This window comes from Trichomycterus rosablanca, chromosome 20 (genome assembly GCF_030014385.1).
Source record: "Trichomycterus rosablanca isolate fTriRos1 chromosome 20, fTriRos1.hap1, whole genome shotgun sequence".
In the NCBI taxonomy this organism is placed as follows: Eukaryota; Metazoa; Chordata; class Actinopteri; order Siluriformes; family Trichomycteridae; genus Trichomycterus; species Trichomycterus rosablanca.
Genome location: NC_086007.1, coordinates 8,711,135 through 8,726,948, shown reverse-complemented (window position 1 = coordinate 8,726,948; position 15,814 = coordinate 8,711,135). Strand labels below are relative to the sequence as shown.

The 15,814-nt window shown below is 39.1% G+C and overlaps 1 protein-coding gene across 1 annotated transcript in view; it reads left to right on the top strand.

Moving 5' to 3' along the window:
* Window positions 1-15,814, top strand: part of cadm2b (cell adhesion molecule 2b) — a 262,694-nt gene that overhangs the window by 229,269 nt on the left and 17,611 nt on the right. The window contains exons 4-9 of the mRNA XM_063016545.1: window positions 2,439-2,591; window positions 2,930-3,060; window positions 5,679-5,706; window positions 9,134-9,283; window positions 11,346-11,436; window positions 12,576-12,754. Of these exons, the coding sequence (XP_062872615.1) occupies window positions 2,439-2,591; window positions 2,930-3,060; window positions 5,679-5,706; window positions 9,134-9,283; window positions 11,346-11,436; window positions 12,576-12,754 (732 nt within the window). The remainder of the gene's footprint in view (window positions 1-2,438; window positions 2,592-2,929; window positions 3,061-5,678; window positions 5,707-9,133; window positions 9,284-11,345; window positions 11,437-12,575; window positions 12,755-15,814) is intronic.

Sequence of the window (15,814 nt, the reverse complement as noted above, 5' to 3'; positions counted from 1 at the left end):
AGACTAGAGACAAGTGTTGGTCAGTACATGGTACTGAGTAAATGCTAAGTGAGGTAGAAAACATATTTTTATATGCAGTTGTTATAGCAGCAGAGATATAAAAGTAGTAAGGGGCAGAAATGCAAAAACTTATGCAAATTGCAATATTGTGCAAAGATGCAAGTAATACAGTCACAGTAGTACAATACAGTAGTTGCATGTATTTAAGTCCAGCGCACAAACTGTGTCGATTGTGTGTGTGGACATGTGTGTGCATGTGCAAGTGCGTGTGTGAGTGAATGAGTGTCTGTGCATGTGTACAAGTGTGTGTATTCTGTGTGCATGTGGGGGTGTGAGTGAGTGTATGTGCATGTTAATGTTTATATATAATGTGAGTACTTTGTGCCAGTGTAAGTATACACTCAGTATAAGTATACACTCATTTGGTATAACCTGGAGTGTTGATTGGAAGCCAGGCCATATTCTCATACTCTCATATAATGGAAGTCTAAATGCAGTCTAAATTGTTAATTCTCAAGACTCCCTGCTTACCCCGAGCAACTTTAGCCCTACATGTTGTATTCGTGATCAAAATTGCAAGTGGCAGCAAATACTGTATAGCAGAAGACCAGTAAGTTTCTAGAGGCTCTTTTTGCTATTAAATATTTTATTGAATTTTGGAATATTTAAAATAATATATACACTTCCAATAGCTTAATAATTTATTGCTAGTAAGCAAAAAGTGGTATTGATTTTGATAATGTGACATGTGGGAATATAAAGTAAGTCTTTGGGTGACTAAATCGAAAGCCATCAAACCTGAATGAGCTGGAAGCTTTTGAGGTGTCGAAGGATCGTTAGCACTTAATGATATCACTTATTAAAGGTTATCAAGGTAAAAAGATGTTCCAGTCAGTACTGAGGCTGGGAGTTGAACCATAGTGCACATGGGCATCTGTCAAGAGAACTAGCTTTTCAACATTTCCTTGACTTACCCTTGACTTTTTTTTGTCATTTATGCCCATCAATCTACACTTGATCACCAGTAATGACAAAGTGCTACCAGGTTCTTAAACGTTTTCAAAAATTAATGTATTAATCAAAAACTTAAAAAAAAGTATTCAGACCCTTTACGGTGGCACTTTCAAATAAAATTAGCTTAGAACCCAAATGGAGTCCAGTTGTTGCAATTTAAATTGATTAGATGTCATTTACATGTAGGCAAGATTTTAACCTTGGTACCTTGGTAAAGTCCTAGCTGTCATTTGTTTTAGTGCCTATTTATTTACAGTATATGGAAATAGTAATCAAATACAGTTTGTTTTTATTTACATTGAGGGTCAATGGTTTGAGACTACACAAGTGAACATTATATCAAACATACACTGACCAGACATAACATTATGACCACTGACAGGTGACGTGAATAACACTGATTATCTCTTCATCACGGCACCTGTTAGTGGGTGGGAAATATTAGGCAAGCATAACGATTTGAGGGATTTTTACAAGGGCCAAATTGTGATGGCTAGACGACTGGGTCAGAGCATCTCCAAAACTGCAGCTCTTGTGGGGTGTTTCCGGTGTGCAGTGGTCAGTATCTATCTGGTCCGATCCAACAGACAAGCTACTGTAGCTCAGATTGCTGAAGAAGTTTATGCTGGTTCTGATATAAAGGTGTCAGAATACACAGTGCATCACAGTTTGTTGCTTGTGGGGCAGCAAAAGGGGGACCAACACAATATTAGGAAGGTGGTCATAATGTTATGCCTGGTCGGTGTATGTAGAAGTCTGAGACCACTTTGCATTTGTGGAATCAGCCAGGTCAATTCCTTTGTACAAAAGGTCAGATTTTCTTGAGTTCTATTTTTTCCATTAAAGCACATGCTCAGATGTCTTTGAGCAGATGGATCTGATCTATTTTTTCAACCTTATTCAAGCTATTCAATTTCCATCCAATTTTCATCTATTATTATTTTTAATGAAAAACATTTTATTAAAATCAAGAAGAAAATGTGGGAAGCTTTTTTCCTATTTTAGGAAAATAAAAATCCTGACCGTGCCTCATTGCACTCATTGACGTGCTTTGGTGTGGAGAACCTTCAATGGGTTGCCTAAACCCTCACTTCAACCCTATTGAACACCTTAGGGATGAACTGGAACGTTGAATGTGGGCCAGGCCTTCATGTCAAACATCAGTGCCTGACCTTAGAACTGCAGTTTTGACTGAATAGGCTCATATTCATAAAGATACATGTTTCATAAAGCTTTTCCAGATACGTGTAGCCACAAACCTTGGGTAGAACCATACTAATGATGAATATGATATTGGAAAGTAATGTCCAGCAAGCTCATGATTGACCGTTCACAAACTTTTGTCATAAAAGTGTATTTTTGAGACTCTGTATTGACTGTTTAATCAGTGTGATTCATTAACATTACTCTTTCTGTCTTTTCAGCATTGCGAGACAATCGGATCGAGCTGGTTAGAGCCTCGTGGAAGGAGCTGACCATCAGCATCAATGAAGTGACTCTGTCGGATGAGGGCCAATATACATGTTCACTCTTCACCATGCCTATCAAGACCTCCAAGGCCTTCCTCACAGTTCTGGGTAAACAGCCTCATAGATCACACTCCTCCTCATCAATCTGTTTCAGTCAGATTCAGTCAGACCGGCCCTGACCGAGCATAAGCACTCTTTATGATCGCGTCCCTTTGCAGCATGGGGACGGATGCAAATCCGAAACAATAGTTTATGGTTTGCTGGTGCTGCTACTGGGGTTGTTCGGTAGGCTGTTTTTTAAGCTTTACTTTTAACAGCAGAACTAGATGAAGTAGCCTATAATCCAGATTTAATGACTGTTTTCAGCATAAATCTGAATGAATAAATTCACAGCACATTATACATTCTTAAAAAAAAAAAATTTATAAATGGATTTCCTTTTGCAGGAGTACCAGAGAAACCAGAAATTACTGGTTTTACCAGACCCGCTGTGGAGGGAGAGGACGTCACACTCACGTGCATAACATCTGGAAGCAAACCAGCTGCCGACATCCGATGGTTTAGAAATGATAAGGAGGTGCAAGGTAGATAAACCTGCATGAGGCATCCATTTCTACCTGACACAACTCTATTACACTCGTCTCCTTCCCTTGGTACCACTGTTCAGAAAGGTTGACATTTATTTACTTGGAAGATACACAGATTGAGCCAATGGTAATTACATGGACTGGTCTACTGGGAAAGTCTGAGGTTTAGTAATTGGGTTAAAAACAAAAGTGCAATAACAGTACGTGATCTGCTGTTAATACTTAAATGCCTTTTTGATTTATAGTGATACATTCAGACTCCTGTGGTATATGGTAACATCAATAATGTTATAGCATTTTAGGCTGATTTCATTCATTCATTAATTGTCTGTTTTACCACCGCTTTGTCTTATTCAGGGTGGTCGGTCCCATTCACTGAACGAAGGCAGGAAACCCTGGACAGGTTGCCAGTTCATCACAGGGCAGAGCTTCTGTAATCATTACATTTATAACTAATTGCTTGTTAATAGGTGTTTTTCTTATATCAACCAATATAAATGCTCTTATTCTTTTTAAAAAACCATTAAGAACAGCAGCTTCTCAGTAATACTGATACTGGGCAGCACGGGGGCACAGTGGGTAGCACTGTCGCCTCAGAGCAAGAGGTGCCTGGGTTCAATTCTGTCCTTTCTGTGAGGAGTTTGCATATTCTCCCTGGGCCATGTGGGTTTCCTCCGGGTACTCCAGGTTTTCTCACAAAAGACCTAAGACATGCCAATTGGAGCTGCTAATAATTTCCCTAAGTGTGAGTGTGTGTCATTGTGTGTGTTTGTGTGTGTGTGTCTGCCCTGTGATGGACTGGTGACCTGTCCAAGGCATTTTCTGCCTTTCACCTGGTGAATCAGACTCACTACAACCCTGACCAGAATGGAGCAGTGGTAAAACAGACAATGAATGGATACAATAAATGGATAAATTTCATCTGAGCCTTTTCCCACTGTTTACAGGGTTGCTGGTTTTAATTTGCCCCTGTTTCAAATTTTTTGAATGGATTGCAGGTATCAAATTCTGCATATGTTTACAAAAATCTATACCTTTGGTGAGGTAAAACATTAAAAAAAACGATTCTTTTTTGAATCGTTCATTAAATACATGAAGAATATGTAAAGAACAGTCCACACATCACTGCTTTTTTTTCCTGCATTTTACCTACTCTTCCATTTAGGAATTTAAAATTGCATCTGTAATGTGGGGTAACATAAAGAGTGTACATCCACATCATAACCAGGTTATAAAAACGGATCAGAATTGTGAAGACAGGAAATTGCTTGAAGAAACTACTTCTATAAAAGACTTTTAATACCACACCTACTATACCCTATCTTTAAGACCTCTAGGTTTTCAAATCGACCTTCAACAAAATGTGATTAGTGGTTGCACCAAAGTTAAAGGCACTAGTTAATTTTTAGCTAAATGGGCCTTTTTAATGTGTCTACAGCCTTTAAAATAGGTTAAATGAGCTCCAGGCATTTCGCCTATAGGGTTTGAGCAGGCGACTACCATTTAATCTGGCCTAATAGAGTACGAGTGATTGATGGCCTGAGACTGAGATAAGCAGGCTGGTTCAGGGATGGCATTCACGCAGCGTGCTGTAAAAGGCCAGCACTGCACTGCTGCATAGCATCACGGCCAGCATCTCTGTCCTTCACTGCTTCTTAAAAAAATCTCTGTCTGGGATCAGATCTGCATCTGCAAATACAGCTTCAAAACCTAAGTGGCATTTCTGAACCTGGCAGACAGTAGGTACGATGGTAGATAGATGCTCAAAGAACACATGCAAAAACGTTCGTTAATGTAGACCTTTTCAACTTGATGCACAATTTATAGTTTATTTATTTTTATTTTTTTTGCATTTTGCATTAAATCTAGTTGTATCCATTTACCCAAATGCATTATGCTTCCTCTCTGTTGATGCTGATCTCCACCCTGGTTGAGGAAAGCTGAGACTAAAACATGCCCCCTCCAACACGTGTGCAGTTTCTGACTGCATCTTTTCACCTGCACAAGGCGAGTTCATATGCGGATCAGCTTGGTGTACGGAGAGCCACACCCTGATCAATGCAATATACATGTTTGCTATCAGCAGGCCCAGGCACCTATACAGACAATGATTGGCTTGTCCATGGGTGGGATTGCCAAAGGGGATCCTTCATCACTCCTGCAGTTATGACCTCTGCTGGCTGATCAATGGCATTTGCACAGAGACAGGGACTAATAAAGAAGCAGTTGACTACTGCATAAGTGTCAAAGGGGGCGTGTTAGTCACGGCTCTCCTGGGTCAGGAGTGAAGGTCAACAGCAGTATAGGAAGCAAAATGTTATTAGATAATTGGATATGACTAGGTTGAGAGGAAAATTGGTGGAAATGCGTAAGGAAAGTACTTTGGTTGGGAGGAAATCCCAGACTGTCACCTTACGCTGAGAGAAAATGTGTCTGGATGGTAATCCAAAACATAACAAACAAAAATAAAGCTCTATTAAATTAAAAAGGAAACCGTTACCTGTCCACACTTAAGCAAGCATTACATCTGCATGGGCTTAAAAGCTGGTGCATTTTAAATCGGCAGCTCAAAGTTCAACAAAATTTTGTTTCTTTATTGTACACTAAGATAAAGGATATAAAAGATAAACAGCAGCGTCCTTCTTATACTATGGTAATGTAAAGCTTGCTTGGCTTGGGAAAGTTTCACCCATGGTTTTGCAACTTGCTATCAGTGACAGTGGTAGGTTCTTGAACTGCATCAGACTATACAGACAAAATTTCCAACATTAGGTGACACTTTAGGCTTTCTCTTTGACCATAGCAAAAGACCAGTTTTTCATACACTTTTCACACAGTTTTTATAGATCTGCCCGAATTAGCCCTATTTACAGTAGACCCTTGACTTACGAATTTTATTGGTTCCCAAGGGCTGTTCTTAAGTCAAAATGTTCGTTAGTTAAACCTATTTTTCTCATAAGAAAATGATTGGCTTATTCCCATAAGAAAAAATGTAAATAGAATTAATCCGTGCCAGACCTCCCAAACCACCCCCTTACCTAACCTTTCTACTGTCTTAAATTGTCTGTTTTGTTATAAATACAACTATTCCCTTTATCTTAAATTATAGAATAGACATTACTGTAATAATCAATAATGAACAACAATACACAGTAGTACTGTACATAAAACACACACCACATTTCAGTACAGTACGTGTGCTGTACCATACACCATAATTTCCTTCTTTTTTTTTATAAAATGTATCTACCAGAAACAACAATAACTCTCATATTTCTCTATTATCTCCTTCTTTATTTCAATAGCGTTGTATTTTGTAGGTGTAATTGCACAAAAAAATAACTTCCTTCTTCTATCTCACTCAGTGCCCCCTCTGTCTGATACACAGTGACAGCTACTAGCAGGAGTAATTATACAACACAACAAATAGCAATAGATTTGTTCATTTCCTCACCACTTAGTTTTTTCTGCACATTCTTTGGGTCAATTTTAATATATAAAATTTTACAAAATATAAAGAAAACACCGACCACTGTCCGAATGTTCACTCACGGTATATATATAGAGAGAGAGTCGCTTGGAGTCAACTTGTTCGTGACGTCAACTTGTTCATACGTTAAGTTGAAAAAGATCATTCGTAACCCAAAATGTTCGTATGGTAAACCGTTCGTAACTCAAAGGTCTACTGTATATGAGAACAAATAAGGAATTGAAGGGCAACATCTTTATTACACAACCATCTTTACAGTCTTTATTGCTGAATGTACAGTATTTTTTTTTAAACCATAACATATAAAATGGACCACATTTTATTAATGGTTTATTGTTGCTTTCATTGATTTTTTATTCTTGGATAAATAAGTATGTGTTTTAATCACTAATGAACAGTTAGAGAAATCAGTGAAGTCTTAGGATTACTATGACATGTATGTCTCTGACAAGTGTATGTACACTTTTGACTTCATCTGTCACTGATAAATGAATTAAAGGCGCTGGTAATACACTGAAAAACGTGTCTGAGATCTTCAGAGGAAAGTGTGAAGGACATCTGTTCTGGAGGTGGGGTGTTAATTTGCAGCTTCGGTTTTATTTACTTTCACTTGTTTAACTACATACAATAAACAGCATAAAAATATAGCATAAACTTAGCACATTTTTCACAAACACCAGATTAATACAGACTTAGCTGTTAAATATGAAATGTTTGCTGTGATTTATTCCAAGCCATGTGGGTTTTTTCCAGGTACTCGGTTTCCCTCTCACTTCCATGTTGACTGAATACATTAAGTTGCCTCTTGGTGTTAGTGAGTGCCTTAGTGCACTGACAAGTACCCCTCCCAATAGCTAGGCTATTCAGCCATTCAAGGCATGGACCTGCCCATAGCACTGCTGGGATTCAAACCGTGAACCAGAAAAAACCCGAGTGCTATTAAAATAAAGCAGCTACTAAAGATAAATTAAAACATTTAATAGTGTTTAATGCAAATATACACCTATCAGCCATAACATTAAAACCACCTCCTTGTTTCTACACACTCTGTCCATTTTATCAACTCCACTTACCATATAGAAGCACTTTGTAGTTCTACAAGTATTGACTGTAGTCTATCTGTTTCTCTGCATGCTTTGTTAGCCCCCTTTCATGCTGTTCTTCAATGGTCAGGACTCTCCCAGGACACTACAGAGTAGGTATTATTTAGGTGGTGGATGATTCTCAGCACTGCAGTGACACTGACATGGTGGTGGTGTGTTAGTGTGTGTTGTGCTGGTATGAGTGGATAAGACACAGAAATGCTGATGGAGATTTTTAAACACCTCATTGTCACTGCCGGACTGGGAATTGTCCACCAACCAAAAATATCCAGCCAACAGCGCCCCGTGAGCAGCGTCCTGTGACCACTGATGAAGGTCTAGAAGATGACCAACTCAAACAGCAGCAATAGATGGGCGATCGTCTCTGACTTTACATCTACAAGGTGGACCAACTAGGTAGGAGTGTCTAATAGAGTGGACAGTGAGTGGACACAGTATTTAAAAACTCCAGCAGCGCTGCTGTGTCTGAACCACCACCATGTCAGTGTCACTGCAGTGCTGAGAATCATCCACCACCTAAATAATACCTGCTCTGTAGTGGTCCTGTGGGGGTCCTTACCATTAAAGAACAGCATGAAAGGGGACTAACAAAGCATGCAGAGAAACAAATGGACTACAGTCAGTAATTGTAGAACTACAAAGTGCTTCAATATGGTAAGTGGAGCTGATAAAATGGACAGTGAGTGTAGAAACAAGGAGGTGGTTTTAATGTTATGGCTGATCAGTGTAAATCTCTTTTTTTTTTTAAATCCACTAGCAATTGTACTAAACAGTTAGACTATTAATCAATAAATACTGACATTGTTGCAGGCTGCCCACTTTGAGCTGAATGTGTCTGCTACTTGTTTACAGATGCTCATCTAGACATAAAGGATTAAAAAAATGGAAATAGAATCGATATTATGTTTGATGGCAGGGACAAGACTTGGATGACAATTTCAAGGACAGCGTAGACTGGTGTTTGTGCTTGTAATGTTTTTGTAATGTGTGTGTAAGAAGAGACAGAGGTCTAGGTCGGTGCACTAACTTGTTTGTTGACGACCCTCTGGGAGGCTATTTGCTCTCAGTCGTTTAAGATTTTGCTGAGCCACGGCTTTCATGGTTGGTAGATAGGAACGTCTCTGGTGGAAATACAGACTGCTGGTTCTGTATCACAGTCCTTTCTTACTGCCCTTTGACAAGTGAGGGATTGCCAAGGGAGCTTAACACTCTCTTTTCTTTTCTTCACTTACAATACTTTTTTTCCTTTGTACTCCTTTTAGAATACATGTTATGAAACGCCTCGCTGGAGCTTTGAAATGTTTTAGGCCAGGACCAGGGTGGGTTGCAGAATTTTTGCCTCTGTGTTGTTTCAAAAGTTGAGCAATCAATGTAGACGAAAATGTAGGGATCTGAACAGGGAGGGATTTGGACCTGGGGCAGAATACTGACGTGCTTTGTTTGTGTGTGTTGGGGCAGGTGTAAAGGAAGTCAATGCCACAGGCAGGTCATTCACAGTCAGAAGCACCGTACATCTCCAGGTGGATCGGAATGATGATGGAGCTGCGTATACCTGCAGCGTGGAGCACATATCCCTGAACTCTACACCTCACCAAGTCACAGAGGTGCTGGAGGTCCACTGTGAGTAGCACATCTGGATAAAAATGACCTTCAATCACATTCTTTTTTATATCATACAGACTTTTTTATTATTATTGAAAATGTCTATATTGTTATACATTGTACTGCTTATTTGTCTATTTTTTGTACTGAGTGCCTTGCTATCCCTTCGCTGCTGCAACGCTGTGAATTTTCCCACTGTGGGACTAATAAAGGATTATCTTATCTTATCTTATCTTATTCAAAATACAAATACATTAAAATGTAAGCACCATGCCTGTAACGTTGGCAAATGTTGATCAATTTTCTAAATTCTTTCACTGTTGCATTTAGAATTACAAGTGTTCTTCAAAAAGTTTCCGCACTTTTTTCAACTCTGTTCATTGAGAATTTTAAAAACAAATGACATCATTTTTCTTCATAGTCACCTTCTGATGCATTTTTCCCAGTGTCATACTAACGTTTTAATGCCATCAGCAAATAATGTTTTTGATTAAGTACATAGCCACTGATGCACCGCTGCTTTCACATCACCATCACATTAAAGTCTTCTTCCCTTTATTGAGCATCCAAAAAGGTGGAAATCAGATGGTGCTAAATCCGGACTATAAGCTCTCTCTTAGTATCTCAGACACGACCAGTTACTACTCCTCCCACCCTCACAGTTTCCAACCAATATATAAAAGTGCGGAAACGTTTTGAAGATCCGTCGTAAATTGCCACACATAAGTTATTATTTTGCCCACCACACCTCGACCGTGTAGTTACAATACCTTGTGAATTAATTATTTTCACAAATAGTAATATTTTTTTCTTCCAATTTAGCATAGTCAGTTCGTCTTCCGCGGCTGGACACTCTGTTTGTGTCTGATGAGGGTGCCTGCTTTACACTCCCTCTGACGCATGCACAGTCCACAATCCCTTCTTATTCGCCCACACTTTTTTGGTGAATTCCTGGGTGAGGCCAAAAAAGTGAGTGCCATGCCCTGATCTCCGTGAAAGTGGCTTCTCCACTTTCTGTACAGGTGCCTCGGGCTACTAACTAGGGTCCTTGCACAGTGTCGAAGACCCCACCCAATTTTCAGTCGGTCTTTTCCCACCCAGCAGACTTTAATGACCAATTTTGTCTGCTGCAGACATAGGGGTGCGTCCAGCCGACCGGTAACAGTGCAGAGTTTTGAACTGTGGAAGTTTAGAATCCCAGCACTGGTGTGCTAGTTGATTATCCCGCTGCATCACCTGGACGCAGATAGGTGACAACTTTAACTGTGACCATAAAATATCAATTTATGAAGAAATTCAACATTAATTGTGGTGCTCAGGTGGCGCAGTGGAGTTAGCGAACCAGGTAGGCTGGGGGCCTACTCAAACAACAGTTGGCTTGTTGTTCATACAGGGTGGGAGCTGGACGGTCCTCACAGCTGATGCAATTAACTGACTGCAATTATGACTGCTGCTGGTTGATTGATGGCACCTGCACAGAGAGGGATAATGCATTGATCAGGGTGTGGCTCTCCGTGCACAAAGCTGATCCACATATGAACTCGCCTTGTGCATGTGAAAAGATGCAGTCGGCTACTGCACACTTGACGGAGGGGGCGTGTGTCAGTCTCGGCTCTCCTCAACCAGGGTGGAGATTAATGTTAGCAGAGAGGAAGCATAATGCAATCGGTAATTGGATATGACTAGATTGGGAGGAAAATAGGGAAGAAAAGAAATTATTAACATTTCACAAAGTTAAGAGCAAAGCTACAGAAGTACTTTTTTGACACACAATGTATATAATTTTTTCTATCATGTTCAAGGAACAAAAGATATTGGTTTCAGTTGGTTTATACATGCAAATTAACAGCTTCTCTACCAAAGCATTTGAAGAATTGGTTATTTACTCCAGGATTTGTTCAGAGACTAGTACAATCTATGTACAGATTCATCTGGGGCTATATGAGGGCTTAACAACTTGCTTAGGTGTTTCCTTGATTTTGTCAGCCTGTATTTAATTTCTATACCTACCTGCTCTCCTGGACTTAATATATTTGCTTATATATAATATAATATAATATAATATATTTTTTCTTCACAGATGCACCACAAGTAGAAATTGTTCATTCATTAATAGTGCCACAGGAGGGGCAGTACTTCAAACTGGAGTGTGTATCCAGAGGAAACCCACTGTAAGTCAGTTCATCATAAGAATTTGTAGCAAAGCATTGTATGTATTTGCTGACCTTTGATTTGATTTGGTTCCAGAGGATAATAAAGACTTTTTTCCTAATAAAAATACAATAATGAGATGGTCTTGATATTTAGAGAAGCTATACTTAGCAACAAGTCTTAGTGCATAATTAGTTTGAAATAGTGGTTTATTATGTAAGTTGTAATATGTGACCTTTTCCAGGCGCAGGTCTGATTTTGAGAAAATCCTCACTTAAGATTATATAATAAAAAGAAAGACTTTTCCTGGAGCTATAAATATCTGAATGATATAAGAATAAAAAGTAAAATCTGCACATTAAGAAGAAGGATTTGTTAACCTTTAGTTAAAGCTTTACTGTTCAGCGTCGAATATACACCGATCAGCCATAACATTAAAACCACCTCCTTGTTTCTACACTCACTGTCCATTTTATCAGCTCCATATAGAAGCACTTTGTAGTTCTACAATTACTGACTGTAGTCCATCTTTTTCTCTACATACCTTTTTAGCCTGCTGTTATTTAATGGTCAGGACCCCCACAGAGCCCACAGGGCACTGTTGGCTGGATATTTGTGGTTGGTGGACTATTTTCAGTGAGGTGAGGTGTTTAAAAACCACATCAGCATTGCTGTGTCTTATCCACTCATACCAGCACAACACACACTAACACACCACCATCATGTCAGTGTCACTGCAGTGCTGAGAATGATCCACCACCCAAATAATACCTACTCTGTGGTGGTCCTGGGAGAGTCCTGACCATTGAAGAACAGCATGAAAGGGGGCTAACAAAGCATGCAGATAAACAGATGGACTACAGTCAGTAATTGTAGAACTACAAAGTGCTCGTATATGGTAAGTGGAGCTGATAAAATAGACGGTGAGTGTAGAAACAAGGAGGTGGTTTTAATGTTATGGCTGATCGGTGTATGTACGTATTTATATGCATATTTTATATCTTGGACATACTGTACAGTACATGTTCTGTTCTGATCTTCTAGTAATAAACAGATATATGTTTAATATTATTATTATTATTATTATTATTATTATTATTATTATATACATTTATCTATGTATAAGCATTTTAAATTTATAACTACTTGTTATATGTAGACCTGATCGAGTAATATGGACAAAAGATGGTGGGGACCTTCCTGATCTTGACCGAATGATCGTAGAAGGAAAAGAACTAATAATCACAACCCTCAATAAAACAGACAATGGCACATATCGATGTGAGGCAAGAAATCATCTGGGGACCAGCACTGATGAATACGTACTGTTTGTGTACGGTAAGTTGTTATTATATCATTTAAAGTTTCTAATGTCTGGATGTACAGTGTGGATTCTCTGTGTATGTTCATGTCTTTATGGTGTTTCTCACCCTAGTGTTGTTTCAGTGTTTATCCTTGTTCTACAGTGTACAGCGGCCTTTTAATCGGCCACTGAACACACAAACACATTTACCCTCATAACTCATCTTGGCCCAGTTTGCCTTTATTTCTTTGTTATAAGAAAACAGAAGAAGCTCTCTGAGACGGTATTTAATGATGGAGCTGAAACTGAGCCTGGAGGAAATATCAGTCGGTCCTCAGATGCAGACAATGCCGTGAGAGAGCGCATGATTAAGGCTTTGTTACAAACATGAAGAACATTCGTCAGTATAAAACTGTGAAACAGGGACAGAATATTTGCCATTGAAATAGAAGTCATAGTTACACCGATCAGGCATAGCATTATGACCACCTTTCTAATATTGTGTTGGTCCCCCTTTTGCTGCCAAAACAGCCCTGCAACTGCGATGCACTGTGTATTCTGACATCTTTCTATCAGAACCAGCATTCTTCTTCAGCAATTTAAGCTACAGTAGCTCGTCTGTTGGATCGGACCACATGGGCCATCATTCGCTCCCCATTTGCATCAATGAGCCTTGGCCGCCCATGACCCTGTCGCCGGTTTACCACTGTTCCTTTCTTGGACCACCTTTAATAGATACTGACCACTGCAGACCGGGAACACCCCACAAGAGCTGCAGTTTTGGAGATGCTCTGACCCAGTCGTGTAGCCATCACAATTTGGCCCTTGTCAAACTCGCTCAAATCCTTACGCTTGTTCATTTTTCCTGCTTCTAACACATCAACTTTGAGGATAAAATGTTTATTTGCTGACTAATATATCCCACCCACTAACAGGTGCTGTGATGAAGAACTGTGATGAAGTGTTATTCACTTCACCTGTTAGTGGTCATAATGTTATGCCAGGTCGGTGTATAAAGAAAGACATTCAGCTTAAATTAATAATACTAATAATTGTACTTTTTATGTCGTTACTGAGCACATTGGTTATTTATTCACAGTCCAGACTGAAGGTATGTGAGCCATGGTGAATATTAAAAGAACATCCTTCAGCAGCAAAAAGATTTTTTTCCTTATTAGTACTGATCAGTTTTGTACAATGCTGGTGAAATTCTTCTGGAATTTCTTGCACATATAACCTCCTCAGGTCATACCACAGCTTCGTAACTGAAAACACATTTTTCTCTTTTTTAAATCCGCTCTGTTGATGATTTACTTGTGTGTCCTACTGCATCATTCCACCGCTATTCAGTTTGAAGAAGGGACACTACAGTAATATCTCATGTAATTTTAAATGTATTGTTTCCCGAATGATTGTTATTGCCCAGACTTAAAAGCAAGGCAATTCTTTATCCACCTTGCTTTACAGCTGGGATGAAGTTTTATTGTTGGCGTAGAATTCAGTTTTCATTTTAACAGACAGCAGTATTTCACACATCTGCTAAAATATTAAGGTTAAAATTTTGTTTTGCAACGCTGAGATGTAAAGCTAAAAAGCTGTGATTTTTGCCGCTCAGGTGGCGCAGCGATAAAATATGCTAGCACACCAGAGCTGGGATTTCAAATACTGCTGGCTGATTGATGGCTTGGGGAATAATGCTAATCAGGGTGTGGCTCTCCGTGCACAAGGCTGATCTGCATATGAACTCTCCTTGTGCACGTGAAAAGATGCAGTTGGTATTGCGAACTTGTCGGAGGGGGCTGCTCCTCAGTCAGCAGTGCAGGGTTGTATCGGTAGAGGTGAAGCATAACACAACCAGGGTAATTGGATACGACTAGATTAGGGGAGAAAATTAGGGGGAAAATTCAGAGGAAAAAAAAGAGAAAAAAAAGTTGTGATTTATTTCATGGTTTCATTTCAGTAACACTATATTGGTACACAGTTTTTAACCAGAATACATGCATGTAGAAAAACCATCTCTGTTACACTAGGCTTACCTATTTTTTTTATTCCAAATGAAGTCCCTACTTAATTTTAAATACAAATACAAGCAGCATAAACAAACCCAGTGTTCTGTTCTTCAAAATATAATCCAGCAATGTAGTTCATCCTTTCCTCTTCACCACAGTAATTGAAGTATCGGTGCAAAATGTGCATCAGTTTAGTATCCTTCATTGATTTGAATTTAACAGAATTTTAAATTTCCTGTGTGGTACCCACCTAACAGTTGTGTCACCTGCCACCCAGTATAAATAAATGTTAGTTAGCGTAAAGTCTTGCACTCAGGTGCTGCAGCAGCCCAGTACACTCTTGTTGATGGCACCAGCCTGATTTGCGCTGAACAGACATTATTACAGACTTGCTGTAAATAAATGAGAAAAAAGAAACATCTGCTGACTGCTATATAAGCCTAATGATTCATAATACTTTTGAAATATCTATTGTCGCAAAAATATTTTGATGAACAATCCCTACTAACAGCAAAAAGTGTTGGAACAGGGTGTTTAAATAAGAATAGAACAGACAAGAAAGAACACTCTTGTTGCTAAACCACGAAAAGGGCATAGCAAAAGGTTATTTTCACTAATGGAGAGAAGTACTCTGTTCTCACATCTCAGTGATCTGTAAAAGTTAAAACGATTCACCCTTGACTTCATCGAACCTTCACAAATCAGCACTTCATGCTGCATTTATTCTATCCTTTCCAGCCAAACAGAAACAGACAGAAGGAGAAGAAGGAACGAGAGAAAATCCCAGAAACCCCTCTACACAATCCTCATTACTTTTGCTTCTAATTCATCTGTGGCTTGGTGATATTTATCAACTTCTCCCTTTGTCTCCCTGTTGGAGTTATTCAGCGAAGCCGGGAATGAAGCTAATTTGCTAATGGCATAACTGCTAAGAAGCAATAAATGTCATCCAAGCTCACCCAAGCAAATTTATCTCCATTATGCATTGTCATTTTAATGTATTTACCGGTAGCTACACATTATGACCTGTCTGTCTAAACTGGTGCAGATTGTGTAACATGCATTAATATATAATTTATAAATGGG